The following is a 20,211-nucleotide window of genomic DNA, read 5'->3' as shown; positions in this document are numbered from 1 at the left end:
GCTTAATAAAAGATGCAGTAAATAACCTATTCCTGTATTGTCTCTTGACATATAAAGAATTGAAGATTTTTTAAATTGTTGTTTTAAAAGATCTCTTTTCTCTGTGATTGTAAATGTTTTAGTGGAGCTTATGTATTAGACTATAGACATTTAACTTAGAAAATACCATAAATTAGCATTTTATATTTTTTCATCATTATGGTGGTATGTAATATCCACAGATTAGCACTTTATTATGATTCTTTATTATTCATTTCGATAATAGAATTCCTAATCTTGAAATTGTTTTGGCTGCTTTCTAACTTTGTAAACTGTTTTGCAAATGTGTTTAGTTAAAATATTTGCAAAACATAGATGTGTGTGTATATAAATACATGTTTACTTTTGCTAAATGCTATATGATTTTGAACATTGATAGTTTATAATGACTGCATCATTTTGAACTTTAAAGAAGGCATATAAAGTAGATAAAGTACCAGTTTGAAGGCCAGAGAGTTATTGGGAATGACTTTTGAGCCCTCACCTAAATGATCAGTCTTGGATTTCTGTAGAAATGAGGGTATTAGACTAGTTTACTATCTATTCCTAAGAGTCCCTAGAAGCAGAAAAACAAAAAGCTGGTTACGGCTTTCTGTTCCATGGGAGGGACTTAAATTAACCAAGCAACAATTTATACTTTTACTTACATTATCTTTTATATTTTTATGGGAATTTAGGTTTATAAAGCTTGAGAAGTTCATTACACTACATGTAAAATAGTGAACTGTAGACTGTATTCATGTTCATTGAAATAAAGAACAAAATAAGATCATCAAAAGGGTTAAAAGCAGAGTGAAAGTGCTTAATGTTTATCAGATGATTCTTGTGCCCAAGGAGCTATTTCAAGCATACTGATGTGTTATATCACAATTCTGTTGTATGGATGATATAATTGAGTCTTGGAGAATTTCAATTACATGTCCAAGGTTTAATGGCCGTCCAAGGTTTAATGGCCAATAATGGCAGAACTGGGATTCAAATCTATGCTGAATGACTCCAGGGACCCCCTCTTAACCATTAGGCCATACTGTGCTTCTAACTCCTCTCTCCTCCCTGCCCCTCTCCACTCCCTTTTTAGTTAACTTTTGATATATGACTGTATATTTTTTAAAAAACTCTCAAAATATGTTGACATTCGTTTTTAATATTTAAAAGAGATCCCTATCAAACTCTGAAACATCTTTTACTGCTCGCAGCATTTCAGATCACATGGTGTGATGGAAATATCATGCGATGTGGAATCCAATCCATGTTTTATTACTTATCAAATGTGTGACCTTGGACAAATCATTTCACTTTTCAAGGCTTCCATTTTATCATCTATGGATTTATAAAAATAATACTTGCTTTTCTCATCTTAAGTGGTTTCAGTGATTGCTTATGATAACAGAACTTGATCTACAACATGCTATAAAATGAGAGATTTTGCTACAAAGTGGCCAAATTATCTTTTCCTTGACATTTGCTTTCTCCAGCTGCAGGCAGCAGAAAATGAGAAAGTGAGGTGGGAACTAGAAAAAACCCAACTCCAACAAAACATAGAAGAGAATAAGGAAAGAATGTTGAAGTTGGAAAGCTACTGGATTGAGGCCCAAACATTATGCCACACAGTGAATGAACATCTCAAAGAGACTCAAAGCCAGTATCAGGCCTTGGAAAAGAAATACAACAAGGCAAAGAAGTTGATCAAGGATTTTCAACAAAAGTAAGCAACTTCTAATGACTAAAGAATAGTTATGTTTGGCCGGGCCTGGTGGCTCAAGCCTGTAATCCCAGCACTTTGGGAGGCGGACACGGGCAGATCACGAGGTCAGGAGATGGAGACCATCCTGGCTAATATGGTGAAACCCCGTCTCTACTAAAAAATACAAAAAACTAGCCGGGCGTGGTGACGGGCGCCTGTAGTCCCAGCTACTCGGGAGGCTGAGGCAGGAGAATGGCATAAACCCGGGAGGCGGAGCTTGCAGTGAGCTGAGATCCGGCAACTGCACTCCAGCCTGGGTGACAGAGCGAGACTGTCTCAAAAGAAAAAAAAGAATAGTTATGTTTGTCTAAAGAAGGTTCATGTCCAATAATTTTGTAATATCTAGTGGAATAGAAAAGATTACCTCAGAGATATCTTTCCTATCCAGGAGCACAGTTACAGCGTAAATACACATTAAGTTTTGGAAGTCACTTCTATTACTTTTTCATGAGATTATGTTTTGTATATTTTACAGTTTTGGCTACCAGGCCTCTTGGCTGTTTTTGATAATTGTTGTTAGTAACTGTTAAAACATCTGAATTTCTTTATTCTTTTTGAAACACCTCTGTGATTTAGAAGCGAGAAGCCCAGCTGAAAGTCATACAGAATGACTGACTATTGGATGTGGAGCACGCAAGCCGCAGCTGGGGCCTGAGTCAGGCTGCTCCTCTATTCTTAGATCAGTAGCTACAGAATTTCCCACTACAGACAGCGCACATATCGACTAGCAAGGCCCCCTGCCCTGCCCTCTGCATTTCTCAGCTGTTTAGAGAATCAGGAGGGCTTCAGTTCACTGCAGGGAGAGAGACCATTACCACATTCTGTTTTTGATTTTCAGCAGCTGTTTCTGAGCTACTGCTCCTTTGCTTCCATCTCTTGGATCTCGATGTAATGTCACGGAGACTGACCACGGAGATTTTTACTAGATTTTTTTCATCAGTTACTTCTGGCTAGTTAGAACAAATAAGTAGTGCCAATACCTTTTCTAGCTTTCCATGCCAAGCCTCAGAAGCTAAGCATATATGTAAGATTCACCATATTTCTATTATTTCCTATTATGGAAAGGATGTTTTTCATATTTAAAAGGGATTGCTATCAAAATTTCTTGATAAAAGGGGAGTAATTATTCTCTGTGACTATAAATTCAGTACATCACTGTTTTAACTTTTGCCAAACTCTTTTCATGAAATAATTTTACAGTAAATTTTGCTAAATTTGCATATTCTATTCCAGGTTTTCAAAATGGAGTTATTTCTCTTCTCCCCCTATTATCCTTAGGTCTATAAGTGAGTGCCCCTCTTGATGTTTCTCACCCACCCAGGCCCTCTTCACTGTTATTCATAGAAATCTTATAGTTATCTTTTTTGAACTCTTATCTAGTTACATCAGTTTACTATACTATGCTTATGACATTGGAAAAATGGAATTATTTCTATCTGACAAGTAATTATCTCCACTAAATTACCCAACGTGGATCATTAGTGCAGTCGTTCCTATCTAAATATGTATGGGTGTTCTAGAATCAGGAGCTACAAAAGAAAATTATAATAAGCTATAATAAGCAGAATCAAATCATTTTTCTTTGCCTTGTGACCCATTAAAGATATTTTGGTTTCTTTCATTACTATACATTTTCCTCTAACTGATTGAATGTTGTCCATTTAAATAACTGTTCAGTTGCTTATCCTACTATGCAGTTTATTGTTTCAGATAAGAACTTTCATTTACTGAGTGTATGATATAATCAGAACTATTATTTTCTTCTTAAGAGAGCTTGATTTCATCAAAAGACAGGAAGCAGAAAGAAAGAAAATAGAAGATTTGGAAAAAGCTCATCTTGTGGAAGTGCAAGGCCTGCAAGTGCGGGTAAGTTGTGTTCCCTAAGACACTAAATAATAAGATGGTTTTGCTGTACTTGGAGAGGAGTGCTGGTTTAGAGTTTTATGAATGGATTTGTTTTTCCTAGATTAGAGATTTGGAAGCTGAGGTATTCAGGCTACTGAAGCAAAATGGCACTCAAGTTAACAATAATAACAACATCTTTGAGAGAAGAACATCTCTTGGTGAAGTCTGTAAAGGGGATGCCATGGAGAATTTGGATGTCAAGCAAACATCTTGCCAAGATGGCCTAAGTCAAGGTTTGTTTAACCCAACCACAAAATCATTTTCATAACTTTGTAATTGGCCTTTTATTTTCTTTTCTGGCCCAGAGATTTAAAAGTTGGAAATACCTTCCTTCTATGGGAAAGAAGAAAAGGCTTATCAAAATAGGAGCCAATCATTTTAGCTCTTGTCTTATCAAAAAATAAGTACTTTAATATGTAGAATTAATAAATCCCAGCTAAAAACAAGCTAAATACTATTTTAAAATCATCATAAAATTGACAGATTTAATAAACTGCCTTATAAATTGTATAGTTCATCCTATCTAGGATGAACTACACTACTTATGTGTTAATGAATAAGGTTTAGAATTTTTTTTTTTTTTTTTTTTTTTGGGAGTTCCCCTCTGTCATCCAGGCTGGAGTACAGTGGTGCAATCTCAGCTCACCGCAACCTTCGCCTGCCAGGTTCAGGCGATTCTCATGCCTCAGCCTCCCCAGTAGCTGTGATTATAGGCATGTGCCACCACGCTCGGCCCATTTTTGTATTTTTAGTAGAGGTGGGCTTTTGCCTTGTTGGCCAGGCTGGTCTCGAACTCCTGACCTCAGGTGATCCACCTGCCTTGGCTTCCCAGAGTGCTAGGATTACAGGCATGAGCTGCCGTGCCCAGCCAAGCTTTAGAATGTTTGAGTCACTAGAATAAAGTGACTTTATTTTTCATAATATCAGAAGGCAGACTGCTGCTTTCAGCACTTGAGATTCATGTAGTTAACGAAGTCCATATAGTTTTGTGCTTTTACCATGGTGTACTCATGTGTACTTAGGTCTTTCATGTCAAAGATGAAATAAGACACTGGAGACATTTTGTATTATACATGATTATAAATGATTATCTTCATTCATACACCAACCATAAATAAATTACTTATGTTCTTACACACACACCATTCTTATTCTTATATTGTACGTGTATGAACATGAATGACTTTTAATATCTGTGGTGTATTTGCAAATTAGAAAACATAATAATTATGAAGATAAATACATAGGAATGTGTGGCTTCATCTTTTTAAATATATACATAATAGTCCCTGGAAAATGAAAATAAAAGAATGTAGTGCAGCAGGGTTGTCATGACAGGACCAGCAACTCAGAGGCAACACTTTGATGTGCAGTAAAACCCTGTTATAATGGGCTTTTTAGATTTTTCATGATCTTTCTCACATATTAAAATGTCTCCAGTGAGGTTTTCCTGATAAGCAAGTGTTTATATCCTATCATGAACTTTTAGAACTAAACTCTTAGCCATTAAAAATGGAAAGTATTAGAAATCTTCATTTAAAATTAAAATGATATCTAGAGATTTGAATCCATTCACTGGGTTTATATCCTTCTAATGGGTTTTCCCTAAACAGGATGTAATTTATAAATACTGCCTCTTAGGCAGCTGAAAGAGGAGGATTTAGCATTAGCGTTACCACTAAGTGAGGAGCTGTGTGACTTCAGGAAGAGTATTTAGCTTCTCTGGGTTGATATTACTGTGTATATTATTTTAAAAGTAGTATTTCTTTCTTCACCACTTTATGACCTGTTTTGAGACTATATGATTTAGTCTTTGAAGCCAAAAAAGTAATTTATTCGAACTCTTATGGAATTATAATTTTTATACCTGGAACACTATAAGATTGATATCTAAAGAAAAACATCAGGAATCAAACCAAATTTTTTACTTTTTTGAATATTTTAACTTTTAAAAAATTATAGTTTATATATAATAAATACATATTCCTGCTGTGGCATACACAAAATATGAGCAGTATCTAGTAGCTTTTCATTTCTATTCATTTCTTTCAGTTTAGACATCTGTATCTTGTCAAACATATAATTAATGGTATTTATTAAATTATATGACTACAGAAGATCAACACACTATACTATTAACATGCCGATTTGGATCAAAACCTTACATTTCTTCTGAACCCTTTTTCCATTCTACAGCCTCCATTTTGCCACATAATTATCAGTTTCCCTAGCAACACTGTCAGTTCACAGTGAGATGTGGAGACTACTAATTCTTACTGAAACCAATCCATGCTTGTGCAGTAGAGGTAGAATCAGTCGTCTCAGATATTAGTAGCATATGTATCAAGTGCTCTTCCAGTTTTGCTGTGAGGACAGTCAGTGATAAATCTCTTTGAATTTCAATTGCTTGATCACATAAACTAAAATGGCTTGGTCAGTAGCTGGATAGGAATGCTCTGGAAAGCACTTTTCTAAATTGATCCTTTGCTTCTGTTGCTAGGGAACGCTGAAATACTAGAGGTTTAGAAAGAAAAGTAAGGCTGCAGACCTAACATAGGCCATTCCACTTTTAAAAATCCACCACCACCGTTTTGTACCAGGAGAGTGATAGCACTTCCAGTAGTTCCCGAGGTTCCTGCTAATGAGATGCAAGTGTCATGATCCCAACTTTCTACCGACTGTCCAATTCTGTTTGCTTTTCAGGTACTGGAGTGGTAGGATGAGTGGTTTAGCATGTTTTTAGGCATTGAGGTAGCTCATGAAGCAAAAGAATAATCAAGTGTAGATCAATGAAAACGGTCAGAATGAAATAGTAAAAGGAAGGGAAGGCAGGCAAAGGAGGAAGGAAGGAAGAGCCTCTGAGCAGCCGTTTCTTCATGTGTACTCATGCTCATCCAAAATGATGTGACTCTCAATATTGAATTACAGATTTTTGAGGAGTAAAAGCTTTTTCCAAACCATACAGAAATTCAGCACAAATTTAAAATTATGTTTGACCACCATTTGTATGTTTATCTCTAAAACCTAAGCCAACTCAAGTATTATTAAAATTTTGATAACAATCATCAATACAAATTTGTTAATATAATCTAACACTTTTTTTCTTATCATGATTACAGAAAGCCGATGTAACAAATTTTTTTCCAAGAGCCATAACAGACCCCAAATCCATTCTAGTTTATACCAGTATGCTGGTCAAGTATTTTCCTTGTGCTCCAGGAGAGGAAAAATTATAATTATGCCCTGCTGCTCTTTCATGCTTGTCATTTCTTAGTGCCTAAATAATGCCAGGATTAGGATAAAAACAGGGAATAGGTATGTTAGAGTGATCTTGGTAGGCTAAAAGCTTGTACTATTAGTTTTATTGGATTTTCTAGAAAAGTCACAGAAGCAACACATTCTGAGCTTCTAGAAATTCCAGGATCCTTATGTTGATACCGTTTGCAGCTTCAAATATTTTGTAGGCTGGTTTGCTAAAGGATTATGCATATCCCACAGAGATACTGAAAGAAAGACTAGAGCCGGTAGGTGGAAGTTACCTATGAAGGCATATTCTGACTATTCTATCATGAGAGATCAGGAGTAAGTATGATATCATTTAAAAAATTATTTTGAACACTGAAAACCTGCTTCCAGGAAGGCTTTAGGTGGCACACTGACTTGTAAGAGAAAGAGTGGCTACTAGGCAGAAAGAAAGTACTAGGTCCTGCTGATTATACTGCAAGGTATATGATTTGTGGGATCAAGGATGAAAGAGGAAAAGTTTGGTAGAAGACAAATAAATAAAATTTAAGGCACTGTGTAAGCATCTCAAAAGATGAGAGGGAGTTCAAAGAAGAGAAAATTGAATAACATTAGCATAATTTTTTTCTGATTCATAGTCTTTATGTTAAAAAGGTAGAGCCATTTGAAATGGCATAGTGTGTTCTTGGAGTGAAAGTGGGCTTTGACTGCAGAAGGGTTTGTACATAATTTTGTAAGGATTGGGAACCATTCACAGTCTTGAGGCATAACAGGAACTTAGTCACTTGCAGGTCTGTAAATGTAACTCAAGGATTTCTGTGAAGTTTGAATATTGCTACGAAGTGCTGCTTCATTTCCTTCTCACACCTACCTACTCAGTCAGTGGACTACCAGTTAGGTAATACTGCATGTTATCTTCCCAAAAGTGTGAACAAGGAGGGTTATATAAAGCAATTTATACTTTGTTCTCTTAGTTGCTTACTCTTCCTTAGCTCTAATAAAAACTGAGCAAGAAGAAAATATTTAAATTACAAGATTATAGGAAGGATTATAAAAGATTATAGGAAAGTTATAATCTTTCCTATAAGCTCATAGGAAAGTCTAGACTTTCATAATAGATTGTGTCTGAAATTAATTACTCAGTCTTGGATTTTTTTAAAAATAGGAATATTTCTTAGGTACTTCCCAGCTAATTTTAAACTATCCTAGAGGAAGGAGCATAAGGATATGAAAATAATCCCTTTTATTTCCTCTCCTCTCTCTTACTCTTTTTCCACAAAATGGTTTGACTGTTGCAGTAAGACCCCAGATACCCCAAAAGTAGATCCCCAAGGTGGTAGTCTGCACGTGTATCCTAAACTCAACTTCCCTGATCCCAGACCCAGAAATTGTAGACATGTGAGTGGAACACTTGAGTCAGCTTACATATTGAATCCAGCCAATTCTGTGGTCATCAGGCCTCATCTACTTGGTATTTGCTTCTTGTGACCCAGTTGTTAGAGAATCTTATTTCTCTGTATTTACTCACTTCTCTGAAATTTACTCAGATTTAATAAATAGGGTCTTTATCAGGAAGAACAAGAGAAAATACACTGCCATTAAGAGTATCTGTCTTTTCCACTACCCATGTGTTTTAAAATTCTCATAATTCATTTATTCATGTACTGTTTAGAAGTAATTTGGAGAGACACCTTATGTGACAGGATAGAGGAACTGAAAGTGGTAAGATGAGAGAGAAGAATGAATGGAACCAGAAATGATGCTGCAACCAAATATATCACAATTACACTTTTTATAAGGTTGGACCCTCAATTTGGCTCTAGGCTTTCTAATTACCAGAAGGAAAAGGAAACCCTTGTCAATTATATTATTCATAGTATTTATAAGATAAAAACAAACTGCTAAAGGAAAACACAATTACCGGTAACAAGTAAAATAATGCATGATTTGTGGCAAATGGTGCTGTTGATATTGATAATATCCTTAAAGGAGATCCACTAATGATTTTATTAAGATATTTTCACATAGTGACCCTCAGTGTTGGCTAATGTCATCATACAAATATACAAAATATACAAAATAGTGTTCAGTAAAAGGAATTAAGCTACTGAGGAGCAGAGACAGAGATAGAGAGAGAGAGAGAGAGAGAGAGAGAAAAGGAAAGGGAAGGGAAGGGAAAGGGAAAGGGAAAGGGAAAGAAAGGACTGTCATGTATGTCAAGTCATTTTTTTTTTTTTGATAGAAAGTTTTGTTTCCCAGGCTGGAGTGCAGTGGTGTGATCTCAGCTCACTGCAACCTCTGCCTCCCAGGTTCCAGTGATTCTCTTGCCTCAGCCTCCCAAGTAGTTGGGATTACAGGCATCAGCCACCATGCCCCGCTAATTTTGCTTTTTGTATTTTTGGTAGAGATGGGGTTTCACCATGTTGGCCAGGCTGGTCTCGAACTCCTGACCTCAGGTGATCCACTTGCCTTGGCCTCCCAAAGTGTTGGGATTATAGGCGTGAGCCACCCGTGCCTTGCCCCAGTTTTTTAATTATATTTTCAAAACTTCTAGAATATATTACTGAAAGAGATGTGTAAAAATTTCACATTGTGATTGTGGATTTACCTATTTCTTCTGGCTATGTCAGTTTTTGCTTTATGTGTTTTAAGGTGATGTTAATAGATATATTCAATTTAGAATTGTTCAGTCTTTCTCATAGATTGTCCTTTGATCATTAGGAAGTATTCCTCTTTATTCCTAGTATTTCACCTTACTATATACTTTATCCAGTATTTAGAGAGCTGTATCAACTATCTTTTGATTAGTGTTTGTATTGCATATCTTTTTTTATCCTTTTGCTTTCAACCTTTCTATATCTCTTGTAAACAGTATGTAATTGTTGTTTTTTTATTACAGTCTATCTCTATTTTTTAAATGCACTTTAAAAGTTGCTATTTATTTACTAATATGTAGAGTTTAAATCTAACATCTTACTATTTGTTTCCTATTTGTTCTTTTGTGTTTTCTTGCCTTCTTTAGGATTAATCAAGTGTTTTCTTCTTATTTCATTTTTCTCTATATTAGCTTTTATTCTTCTTTTAGTGGATACCTACAGATATAATTTATCAATTCTAATTGATAAATTATAATATTTGCAGGAGAGGCCAGGTGCGGTGGCTCATGCCTGTAATGCCAGCACTTTGGGAGGCCAAGGTGGGTGGATCACTTGAGGTCAGGTGTTTGAGACCAGCCTGGCCAACATGGTGAGACACCGTCTGTACTAAAAATACAAAATTTAGCCAGGTTTGGTGACAGTGCCTGTAATCTCAGCTGCTCAAGAGGCTGAAGTAGGAGAATCGCTTGAACCCAGGAGACTGAGGTTTCAGTGAGCCGAGATCAGGCCACTGCACTCCAGCCTGGGCGACAGAGTAAGACTCTGTCTCCAAAAAAAAAAAATAAACAAAAGAAAAAAAGATATTTACAGGAGAGTACAAGCTGAGTATTCATTAAGATATCTCCCATTAACGTGTTATAGTTCTTAAATTAGCTTTTTATAAATATTGAAGGGCAATGAGCTACAGGTTATACTCCCTGGAAAATGCCTTGAATATGGTTTTTTGTTTTTGTTTTTCTTTTTTGTAATTAGTGGAGTGCAGATTTGTATATCTTAACAAACAATTTAATTGGAAATGGAGTTAATACATTTTTATGAGATTTAAGCTGTTTACATAGTTGTGTTCTGGAACAGTGAGTTGTTTCTAAAATGTATATGGATGAATTGCTTGGCCCAGAATAAGGGCCAGGTTCTCCTGAGGAAGAACAAGGTGAGGAACTTGTTCTTCTAGATACTGAGATTCATTATGAAGTAAAAGTGATTAAGACCATGTGGTGTACTCCCAGCAATTGTCAAGTGGACTAAATGCAGAATACGGAGTCCAGAAGCAGACTGACACATTTACGTCAATTTGAGAATAATACAGAGCAGACACTGCAGTTCTGTGGGTAAAAGATAGAGTAATAAATGGTGCTAGGAAAATCGACCATCCATATGGAAAAAAATGAATTGGATTCCACCTCACATTATTCATGAAATAAGTTCCAAATGGATTACAGTCTCAAATTTGAAAGATGATACTTAACACGCTTAGAAGAAAATGTAGGTTTCATATGATTTCTTAAGACACAAAATTCCAAATCATAAAAGGTTTGGTAAATTTGACCACAGTAATATTAAGAAAATCTGATCATTAAAAGACATTATAAAGTACATGGAAAGAAAAGCTGAAAATTGAAGAGGATATTTGTAGCACGTATAACTAAGAAAAAAATATTGTTGTCCACAATAAATTGAGAACTCACATAAATCACAGGAAAAACACAACCAACATAGTAGAAAAATGGGCAAAATGCATAAGAAGTTCACAAAAACAGGAACCTAAACATTAGTAAACGTAGACATTCAACTTCACTAGCAAAAATCAAACAATTGGCAAAGATAAAGTTTCATAGTAAAATGTGATAGCCAGAACATGGAAAAACAGGAAAATTCATAAAACTGTTTCATTAAAATAATTTATCATTATCCATTAAATTAGAAGATGTGAAAATCCTACGGCCTGGCAAATTTACTTCGATGTGTATATATATCCTCCAGAAACTCTTGTCAAGGTATACCAAAAGGCGTATTCAAAAACATTCCATGTAGCATTGTTCGTATAGCTGCAGTAAAAAAGTTAATTAATTTTAGTTACACCTTTCAACATGATGTTGAGCAAACAAACCAGCTAACTAAAAAACAATTTGCAGAATATTATATACAATTCACTACCATGCATCTGAAGTTTAAAAGCAAGAAAGACTAATCAATATATTCTTTAGGGATAAATTTATGGAATAACTAGAAGAAAATGCAGGGGTGACAACTAGAAATAGAGAACAGAGAGGGCTTCAAAAGTAATAATTTTATAGTTTAGGCTTGATGGAGGTCCAGGGTTGTCTTTTTGTTCTTTTTTCATATGACTTACATTGTTGGTATACATTTGTATATAAATGTTTTGGAATAGAAACTTTTAAAATAATTAAAAGGTAAGAATAAGCAAACCACAAAAGATTTTTTAGGCTAAAAAATATATATTAGTTTAATGTTTAGTAAGAAAATAACAAAGGATAGCATCAGCCAGACATTTATATCCATAAGGGTGTTCCTGAGGTCATTGGAGTCCTCCAAGACATCATTTTCTTTGTCCTTTTTGCCAATCTCTTGAGCCCTCAAAATTAGCAGCTCTTTTCAGATACCTGTGGATTTGAAGTGAGGCCAGACCTCTACCACCACATCTGATTTATTTCCTGATAGAGTTTGAGAGTGCATTAAGCATTCTCTTTTAGCATTGGAACCTATAATTTTAAAGTAAGGTTAAAGGCGTTATCAAAGCCAGAATTGATTAGATGGAAAGTCGCTAAAAGAAAAGTGAATGCCTGCACTACATTGTCAGGAGACTGCCGTACAAGAGCATTAGGCACAGAGCAATGAGGTAAATGTTTCATGCTGTCACACTGTTTAGTTCTAAACCGGAGCCTGGGAAATTCTAGCGTACATTCAGCCTTTTCAAAAAAAAAAAAATATATTATGCATACAGATACAAGGTGGTAAACTTTCACAATTTTCATTTTCTTGAAAACTTATTTTCAATTTTGTTTAATCCCCAATAAATAATTTTGACCATGAAATATTGAATTGCACTAATTAAAGGGTGAATATTCCTGGTAAATCACTATGGGAAATTTTAATGAACAAGCTAAGTGAATGAGAAATCAATATTTATTGATTATTTTCTGGCATATCATTAAGGCCAAAATCTGTCCTCTTACTTAAAAAGCAAAGCACCTAAATTGCCTGTTTAGTTTTGTGCAAGTGTTGAATCTGCCTACTTTAAACAATTGAAACTTTTGTTGCCAAATAAATGAGACATTCTAAAGGAGGTATTCAGTGGCAAACTGACAGCTCTGCTTCATTCATATTTCTCACTGCATCTTCATGAATTCATAGAATCCACCAGACCCTTCAGTCATACTGAGTTATAAAATAGTACTGGGAGAGATCTAGGCCAGGCACGGTGGCTCACGCCAGTCTTCCCAGCACTTTGGGAGGCCAAGGTGGGAGATCACCTGAGGTCAGAAGTTCAAGACCAGCCTGGCCAACATGGGGAAACCCCGTCTCTACTAAAAATACAAAAATTAGCTGGGCCTGGTGGTGGACCCCTGTAATCCCATCTACTTGGGAGGCTGAGGTGGGAGAATCACCTGAACCCAAGAGGTGGAGGTTGCAGTGAGTCAAGATGGTGCCCCGACACTCCAGCCTGGAACAGAGCAAGACTCTGATTTGAAAAAAAAAAATTATTATATATATATATTATATATACTATATTATATAGTATTAATATTATAATAAAGTTGCTTTAAGAGGAAAACACTATGTTACTTTGTCAGAATGAGCTTTAACTTTGTAATTTTCTGTTCATTTTAGGAAAAGTGGGCTACTTTCTTTTGGCTTTTGAATTTTACTTGCTTTTAATAGAATAAGATACGTTATGATCTTTTATAAGTAAAGATCATTTTAACCCAAATGTGAGTAATTTGTTTTCAAGGAAACTTCAGAAGTTCAGAAGACTGCTGTATTCCGAATTATTTCTTATATTGATATATGGTCTGATTCACCATGATATATACATGATATATGGTCTGGTTCACCTGGCTCACCATGAAATTCTAATTCTAGATAAAAGAATAAGTGTATAGTTATGCTAAGATAAAATTGAGTAGACTGGGATATCAGGGTAGAGGGATGTAAAAGTATGAAGGAGAAGATGCTACCCAGTGTGGTTTGTATATGACGTGTTGCCCAGGACTCCTACATAGTTTTCAAGGTGGGTCACGGTGTTCACGGAAGATATCTAACAGCCAAGAGGGAAACATGACCAGTCACAGAGGTTGAAGCATCTATAAAGTTAAAACTGAACAGATGAACAGTTATTTAGTACCAGAAAATTCTGCTCTGTGTATGGTTCTGAAAATTGTGCCAACCATATTATTTCAGTAATTATAGTATCAAGGTCCATCAGGTTATGACTGAGTTCCTTTAAGTAGACATGAAATACTTCTGTTTGAATACTATGGAGTAATGATGTCTAAGACCTATAGGGAATAAATCCACTTACAAGGAAACTAAAGAAACATTAGAACATAGTTATACCAAAAAAGACTGTTGCTTGTGAGTTTTTGATGACACTGAGGGTTTTTTTGAACATTGAAAAAGTCATTCAGATATTAATTTTGATTTTAAGTTAATGTTTGATTTACTCAAGTTACATTATCAAAACCTAATTCTTTAAACTTTTAATTTGTTGAAAATCACTGTTAAGGGATTTTAATATTTAGTTGATTTACAAACTTTATTGCAAACTATTTCCAAGCTTAACTAATGAAATACCTATAAAAATTTAACGACACATTTACAAATTTGTTGTATTCCATTTTCTATTTAAGTACTATTACTAGGAGACTGACAGTCTTTGCAAGTTCTTAAAAAATTCTTACACATCTATTATATTACACTTCCAAGGATTGTGAACCTTAAGTTTTCTTACATTTTCTAATGCTTTACATAACAAAATCTTCCCATGATGAACGATGCTTTCCTTTTTAGGGAAATAACTATCATCTCAGGTAACTGAGTTTACTTTCTTTAAGAGGCATACAATCTGAATTCTTCCTGTACTAATCAAGGATGCTATTGTATCACAATATGTAATGGGAGGGTGCCTACTTAGCATGCTTGGGGTTACCTAATATCCACAGATTTTGATTGAGAAACTGATTAGATTCTTGTAGGCAACCCTGAGTGAAAACACAGAATCTCATTTATTGTTGCCATGTCAAAGACACTACAACGTCAATGTCAAGAAAAGGACATTCACATATCCTACCTCCCCTGACCCAACTTATCCACATGATGTCATAGTTCTACTCATAGATGACTGCAGTCCCCAACCAGTTTGTCATTTGGTTAGATTTTTCTGTCTCTCTGGCTTTTAGGTTATGCAGATCTCTTTTCTATCAGAATCTAAAGACATCTGACACTGAAAGAACCCTGAGATATGTAAATGCCTTTCCCTGTGGTCTAAATCTAAATTCCACATTCTTTCATAGTCTAGAATCAAGCAACTCTTACAAGTGTTTCAAATGATATTTGATAGCAGTTAGGACATTTCCTATAGTTTTTTCTGACTAGTAGTCACTGCCTTTCCATGTAGCTTAGTGGTATTACTGAAGAGTTGTTTCTGAGATATGGATGACAGAATTTAAGCCTCTCTGCCCACTGAGAACAGGAGTGTAGGCTGATCATAAACTGAAGAAGGCTATATTAGATATCAGATTGCACCAGAGAAGTACTACACTAGCAAATAACCAACTTATGTTTCAAAGGCTATTCAGATAGTTTTGAGATTGCATGTATTGACCAAAAAACTAAAAAAGGAATTTCTTAATATTCTTTCAACGATTAGCAAATTAAATGTATAGCTTATACAACAGTAAGTTCAGACCTAGTTAGAAGATTAGAAAATAGCAATAATCTTCTGCTTGTTCTGGAACTGTTGAAAGACACACTTCCTCCATAACTGTGTCTAATTGAGTACATCTTCCCCATGCAATACTAAAATGAAGTAATAACTAAAAGCTAAGCCATAGACCTTAGGCCAAAATCATCTGGCAGTTAGTAAGGTAGCAAGTCAGGCAGACAATCACCACAGATGTAATGAAAAAGCAGCCTTCTCTCATGGGGAAGAATGATAGTCATGCAGATTTTGACAGTTCCCTGGTCTCATATCAACATGTGGAGATACTGAGTCCTAGGACACCAGATCTAATTAGATTAAAATAGAATTAAGATGCCTTTAAGAGAAAATATACTAAATATATGTTTTCTCTATTTTATTAATTTTAACTGCACAATACATAAATGTAAACAATTACATAATACAAAATATAATACCAAATTTTTAACATTATGAATAAGATTAAAGTGCCCTTTGACCAACATCCCCTAATCTAATACCTTCTTTGTAAGTAAACACTATATCAGTAGGAAGTATATCTTTCCAGTTTTTCGGTTTTTTGTTTTTGTTTTTGTGTTTTTTTGAGACGGAGTCTTGCTCTGTCGCCCAGGCTGGAGTGCAGTGGCCCAATCTCATCTCACTGCAACCTCTGCCTCCTGAGTTCAAGCGATTCTCCTGTCTCAGCCTCCTGAGTAGCTGGGATTACAGGCGCGCGCCATCATACTCAGCTAATTTTTGTATTTTTAGTAGAGACAGGGTTTCACCATATTGTTGAACTCCTGACCTCGTGATCTGCCTACCTCAGCCTCCCAAAGTGCTGGGATTACAGGCATGAGCCACCGCACCCGGCCTCTTTCCAGCTTTTCTATGCAACTATATGCATATGTTTACCACTAGAAAATGTATTTTGTGTTAATGTTTTCTAAATATTTTAAATGAGTGTACATGTTGTTCTGCAACTTGCTTTACCCACTTAACATCTTGCTAATCTCTTTATAAAGATATTTATTGAGCACTCTTCTAAGCACTTTTATATCTATTAATGCATACATAATCCTCATAGCAATACAGTTATTATGTTTTGTTATCATGACTGTTTTGCAATTGAGGATCGTGAGGGACAGAGGTTAGACAAATTGCCCAATTTAATGGGACGGCCGCTTGTTCTGAATTCTATTCAAGGAAAAACTCCAAGTCTACTCTCATGGTAATTGTTTCACATTGCCTCTCTGAGATACATAAACTTACCTCCTGAAGGCAGTTATCTATTAATCCAAACCCCAGCGCGCCCGTCTTTTATGAACTTGCAGTGGCTACAAATGATATGCAGATACTATTCAAGTTTTAAAATGCCACCAAGTGCCTCATGATGCTCAGCACCTCTGCTGGTAATAGCACAGGCGAGGCAGTGTGATGGCATGAGGTATGGTTGTTTCTGAGTGGCTTAGAGCACGTAACTGTGTGAAGCAGACCCCATTGTTATGCTGCTCCATTCCCCTAGTTCCCTTGCTGCCTGTATCTAATCTGTGGGCAGCATTCCATTTACGTCAAAAATAACGTCAATCTAGCGAAAAAAAACTGTTATGACTCACAGCATTACTGTAGGGAACTGGTCTCTGTGTAATATGATGTATAACATCCTAATTTCATAGAGCATTTTTCATAACAGCTGCTAAAATCATCAAATCCATTAAATTCTTTTAAAGGATCTAATTTGGAGCAGTATTGAAAATAGTCTTAAAATGCATGTATAGAGGTGGAGTCTCTCTCACTCAAAACTCCTCTGTCATTATTCACTTCATATCTTCTGTGTATTTATCTTTCTGTATTTATTGATTCACCTGAGTCTTCTCCTGTTTTGTATTTCTAGCTGCATTGAGTCAGAGGTAGGCTATTTCAGAGACTGGAGGGTCTGAAAAAAATAGAAGATAAGAAAGCAGAGGAGGATAAGGAAATTTTCCGCAGACCCTTATGGACAGCAGAACAAGGCACACTGGAGAAAAGAGGAAAAGAAAGGACTGGGGTCTTGGGCTTATGAAAGCAGTGTGATATTATTGACTAAAATATCTGCAGAGAATGAATGACAATGAGAGAACATGGCCACCTAAGCCTTTACATCTAGCAGCACATAACTTAGAAACACTGAGCCAGTTGAGTTTCCCCTGCCACACTGCCATCCACAAAACTGACAGCTATTTTTCTTTGTAAGAATTTTATTATTGGATATATGTAAAGCCAAAAAAAATCCCTCAGTATTGGTCCTCTGATGCTACATGCTTCTGCAAGTTTGCAAAGTTAGCCCTTGACATGTACTTTTGTTGGGAACGTAAAGTAAGACCAAAAAGAGGATTCAAAGAAGGCAGAAGAATGTGAAGGTTACTTCCAGAAGGAGAATAGGCTTCTGAAGCCTGAGCTCTATTCAGTCTCTGTCACAGATTAACTGTGTGGTACAAGTTAATACACAAATTGACCTTCTTTGAGCCTCAGTTTTCTTATATGAGAAATAAGCTGGGACCAGAATCCCAAGGTTGTTTTGAGTTGTAATATTAGGATTTTGTATTACATGATGGAAAAGATAGCATATGATGGTCAGTCACCCTTCTAGTTACCCAGCAGCATAAATCTTGTACGCATTTTCCTTCTGTGTACACACGTATCCTCTAATATTATTAAGGGGGACATATTATATGCAGTGTCTTTGGTAGGTGCTTCTTGTGGACAGCATTCCTTCCAGCTTCCTTCTGGTGTAAATGCTATTAAGGCGAAAGTTTCCAGCTCCATCTTATGTTTCTGGTTCTTTTAAAACATTATTTTTAGAATGGAATATAAATTACTGATTTGTAATCCATTAATCACTTCAATAAAGTAGCTCTCTGATATTTGCTTTCAGACCTTTAAAAACTGTTAACTGCATACAATGTGTTGTTGGCCACTTGGATATAAGGCACAACTTTTTAGATTCCAGCTAACGACATCTTTAATAGGTATAATTTTATGTGTGTGTTCAAGCAGTTTGCACCTACTCAGCTAATGTTAAAGCTGATATACCAGATTGCCATTTTGGGGTTGTCTGACAGAAGCACCAGGCAAATTACTGAATAGTAATAGAGCCAGGAGTCCTAGAGTAAATTTTCTGCACTGTTAAAACCTGCTAATAAGTAGTTCTGATTTTCTCTCACTTACATTTGTTCAACTCCCATTGATGGAGTACCTATTGATTGGGTCCCATACCAGGTCCTCAGAGCCAGCATTCTACTACTGCAAAAGCAACCATGTTTACAAAAGTAGAGTGAGATTCTTCCTTGGGGCTTTTTGTCACTGAATAGCCAAAGCTGTTATTAAACCAATGAGACCAAAATAAAAAATCATCCAGGAAGTAATTTATTCTGTACTTTTCAACATGTCATCCTTTTTATTTTTCATGTTGTCTAACATATATGGAAGATTAATTATAATATTTTAGATGTAGCCTATTGGAGAAACGACTTTCCTAGACTAGTCATGTCATACATGATTTTATAACCCAAAACACCAAACTCTAATGGCATTAAAATCTTGCAATGGGAGCTTTATCAACACTAGCTAAATCATAGTGGTAGCCTAGTAGCCTGGAAATCAAGACACTAGAGTAATCATGGTAGCGCATTAATTAGTTGTGTAAATGAGGGCATGCTACTCAAGTTCTGTGAGCTTCAGGAGAGAAATAAATACTTGATTGGTATCTCATGAGGCTGTTGTAAGGAACAAATGAGATAGAGTATATAGTATGATTTGTATTATAGAGCATACAATCCAAATATGAGCTAGATAAGGCATAAAACGTTCATGTACTACATACAGTGTTTCTAATTATATTATAGCTTTAATCTAGGTGGTGTTCCACATTTTATATGTAAACAAGAGCTTATGAGGTTGACTCTCTCCCAATTATCACAACTAATGAACTCTTAATGGGCAGCTACAAATACAGATTTTATCGTAAGGAGGAAATTAAAGTGATCAAGGAATTATTTTTTCTCCCCTGACGTGTAAAAAGTAAAGAGACTGCTAATTAGAAAATATTTAGTTGTTCTTTATAAGTACCTGAATGGTCTGAATTTTTGAGTATTCATTCTTCATTCAGGTATAGGAAATGAAAAGTCAAAACCTCTAAATATTGTCATTCAATAGATGTATCTTCTGGGCAAAATGTAGTTAATTTTGTTTATTAAAGCCATATCCTAAGTGCTAAGTTTCATAGACAAGAGGCACAAACTGAGGTGCTTCCTTGCTTTGGTTTTGTAATATAGTATATGTAGAGCATGTCTAGAATAATGCTGTAAAAAGGAATTGCCTGAGCTAATAATAGTATAAGAAATTGTTTATTCTGTTAATACAAATACATAATTTTCTGCAACTCAGTTATTTGCACTCAATTATTAATTCCTTGAACATGACTTCAGCTAATTACTGCAAAATAGGATTAATGATCAAACTCCTTTATTTCTAAGGAGTGATTTAATATGCAAATGAAAGGAGTAGCAGCATTTCAAATAAATTCCACTAGAGAGTACTTTTCCTTCACCGATATCCCAGTATATTCATGGGTACCTTTCCTTTAGAATGTTAACTTTGGGGTCCTAACTTAAAATCTGGGTAGCAAAATTAAAGATGGTAAGAGCCAGGCTAAAGAGGACTAATTGGAT

At 35.5% G+C, this 20,211-nt stretch overlaps 1 protein-coding gene across 3 annotated transcripts in view; it reads left to right on the top strand.

The window, feature by feature from the left end:
* PPP1R9A (protein phosphatase 1 regulatory subunit 9A) overlaps positions 1 to 20,211 on the top strand; it is a 384,640-nt gene that overhangs the window by 340,602 nt on the left and 23,827 nt on the right. For all 3 annotated transcript variants that reach the window (XM_017849332.1, XM_017849331.1, XM_017849328.1), the window contains 3 exons: positions 1,515 to 1,744; positions 3,553 to 3,649; positions 3,750 to 3,921. In XM_017849332.1, the coding sequence (XP_017704821.1) occupies positions 1,515 to 1,744; positions 3,553 to 3,649; positions 3,750 to 3,921 (499 nt within the window). The remainder of the gene's footprint in view (positions 1 to 1,514; positions 1,745 to 3,552; positions 3,650 to 3,749; positions 3,922 to 20,211) is intronic.

This window comes from Rhinopithecus bieti, unplaced genomic scaffold (assembly GCF_001698545.2).
Source record: "Rhinopithecus bieti isolate Rb0 unplaced genomic scaffold, ASM169854v2 scaffold_31127, whole genome shotgun sequence".
Classification (NCBI taxonomy): Eukaryota; Metazoa; Chordata; class Mammalia; order Primates; family Cercopithecidae; genus Rhinopithecus; species Rhinopithecus bieti.
This window is presented reverse-complemented; position numbering and strand designations above follow the sequence as displayed.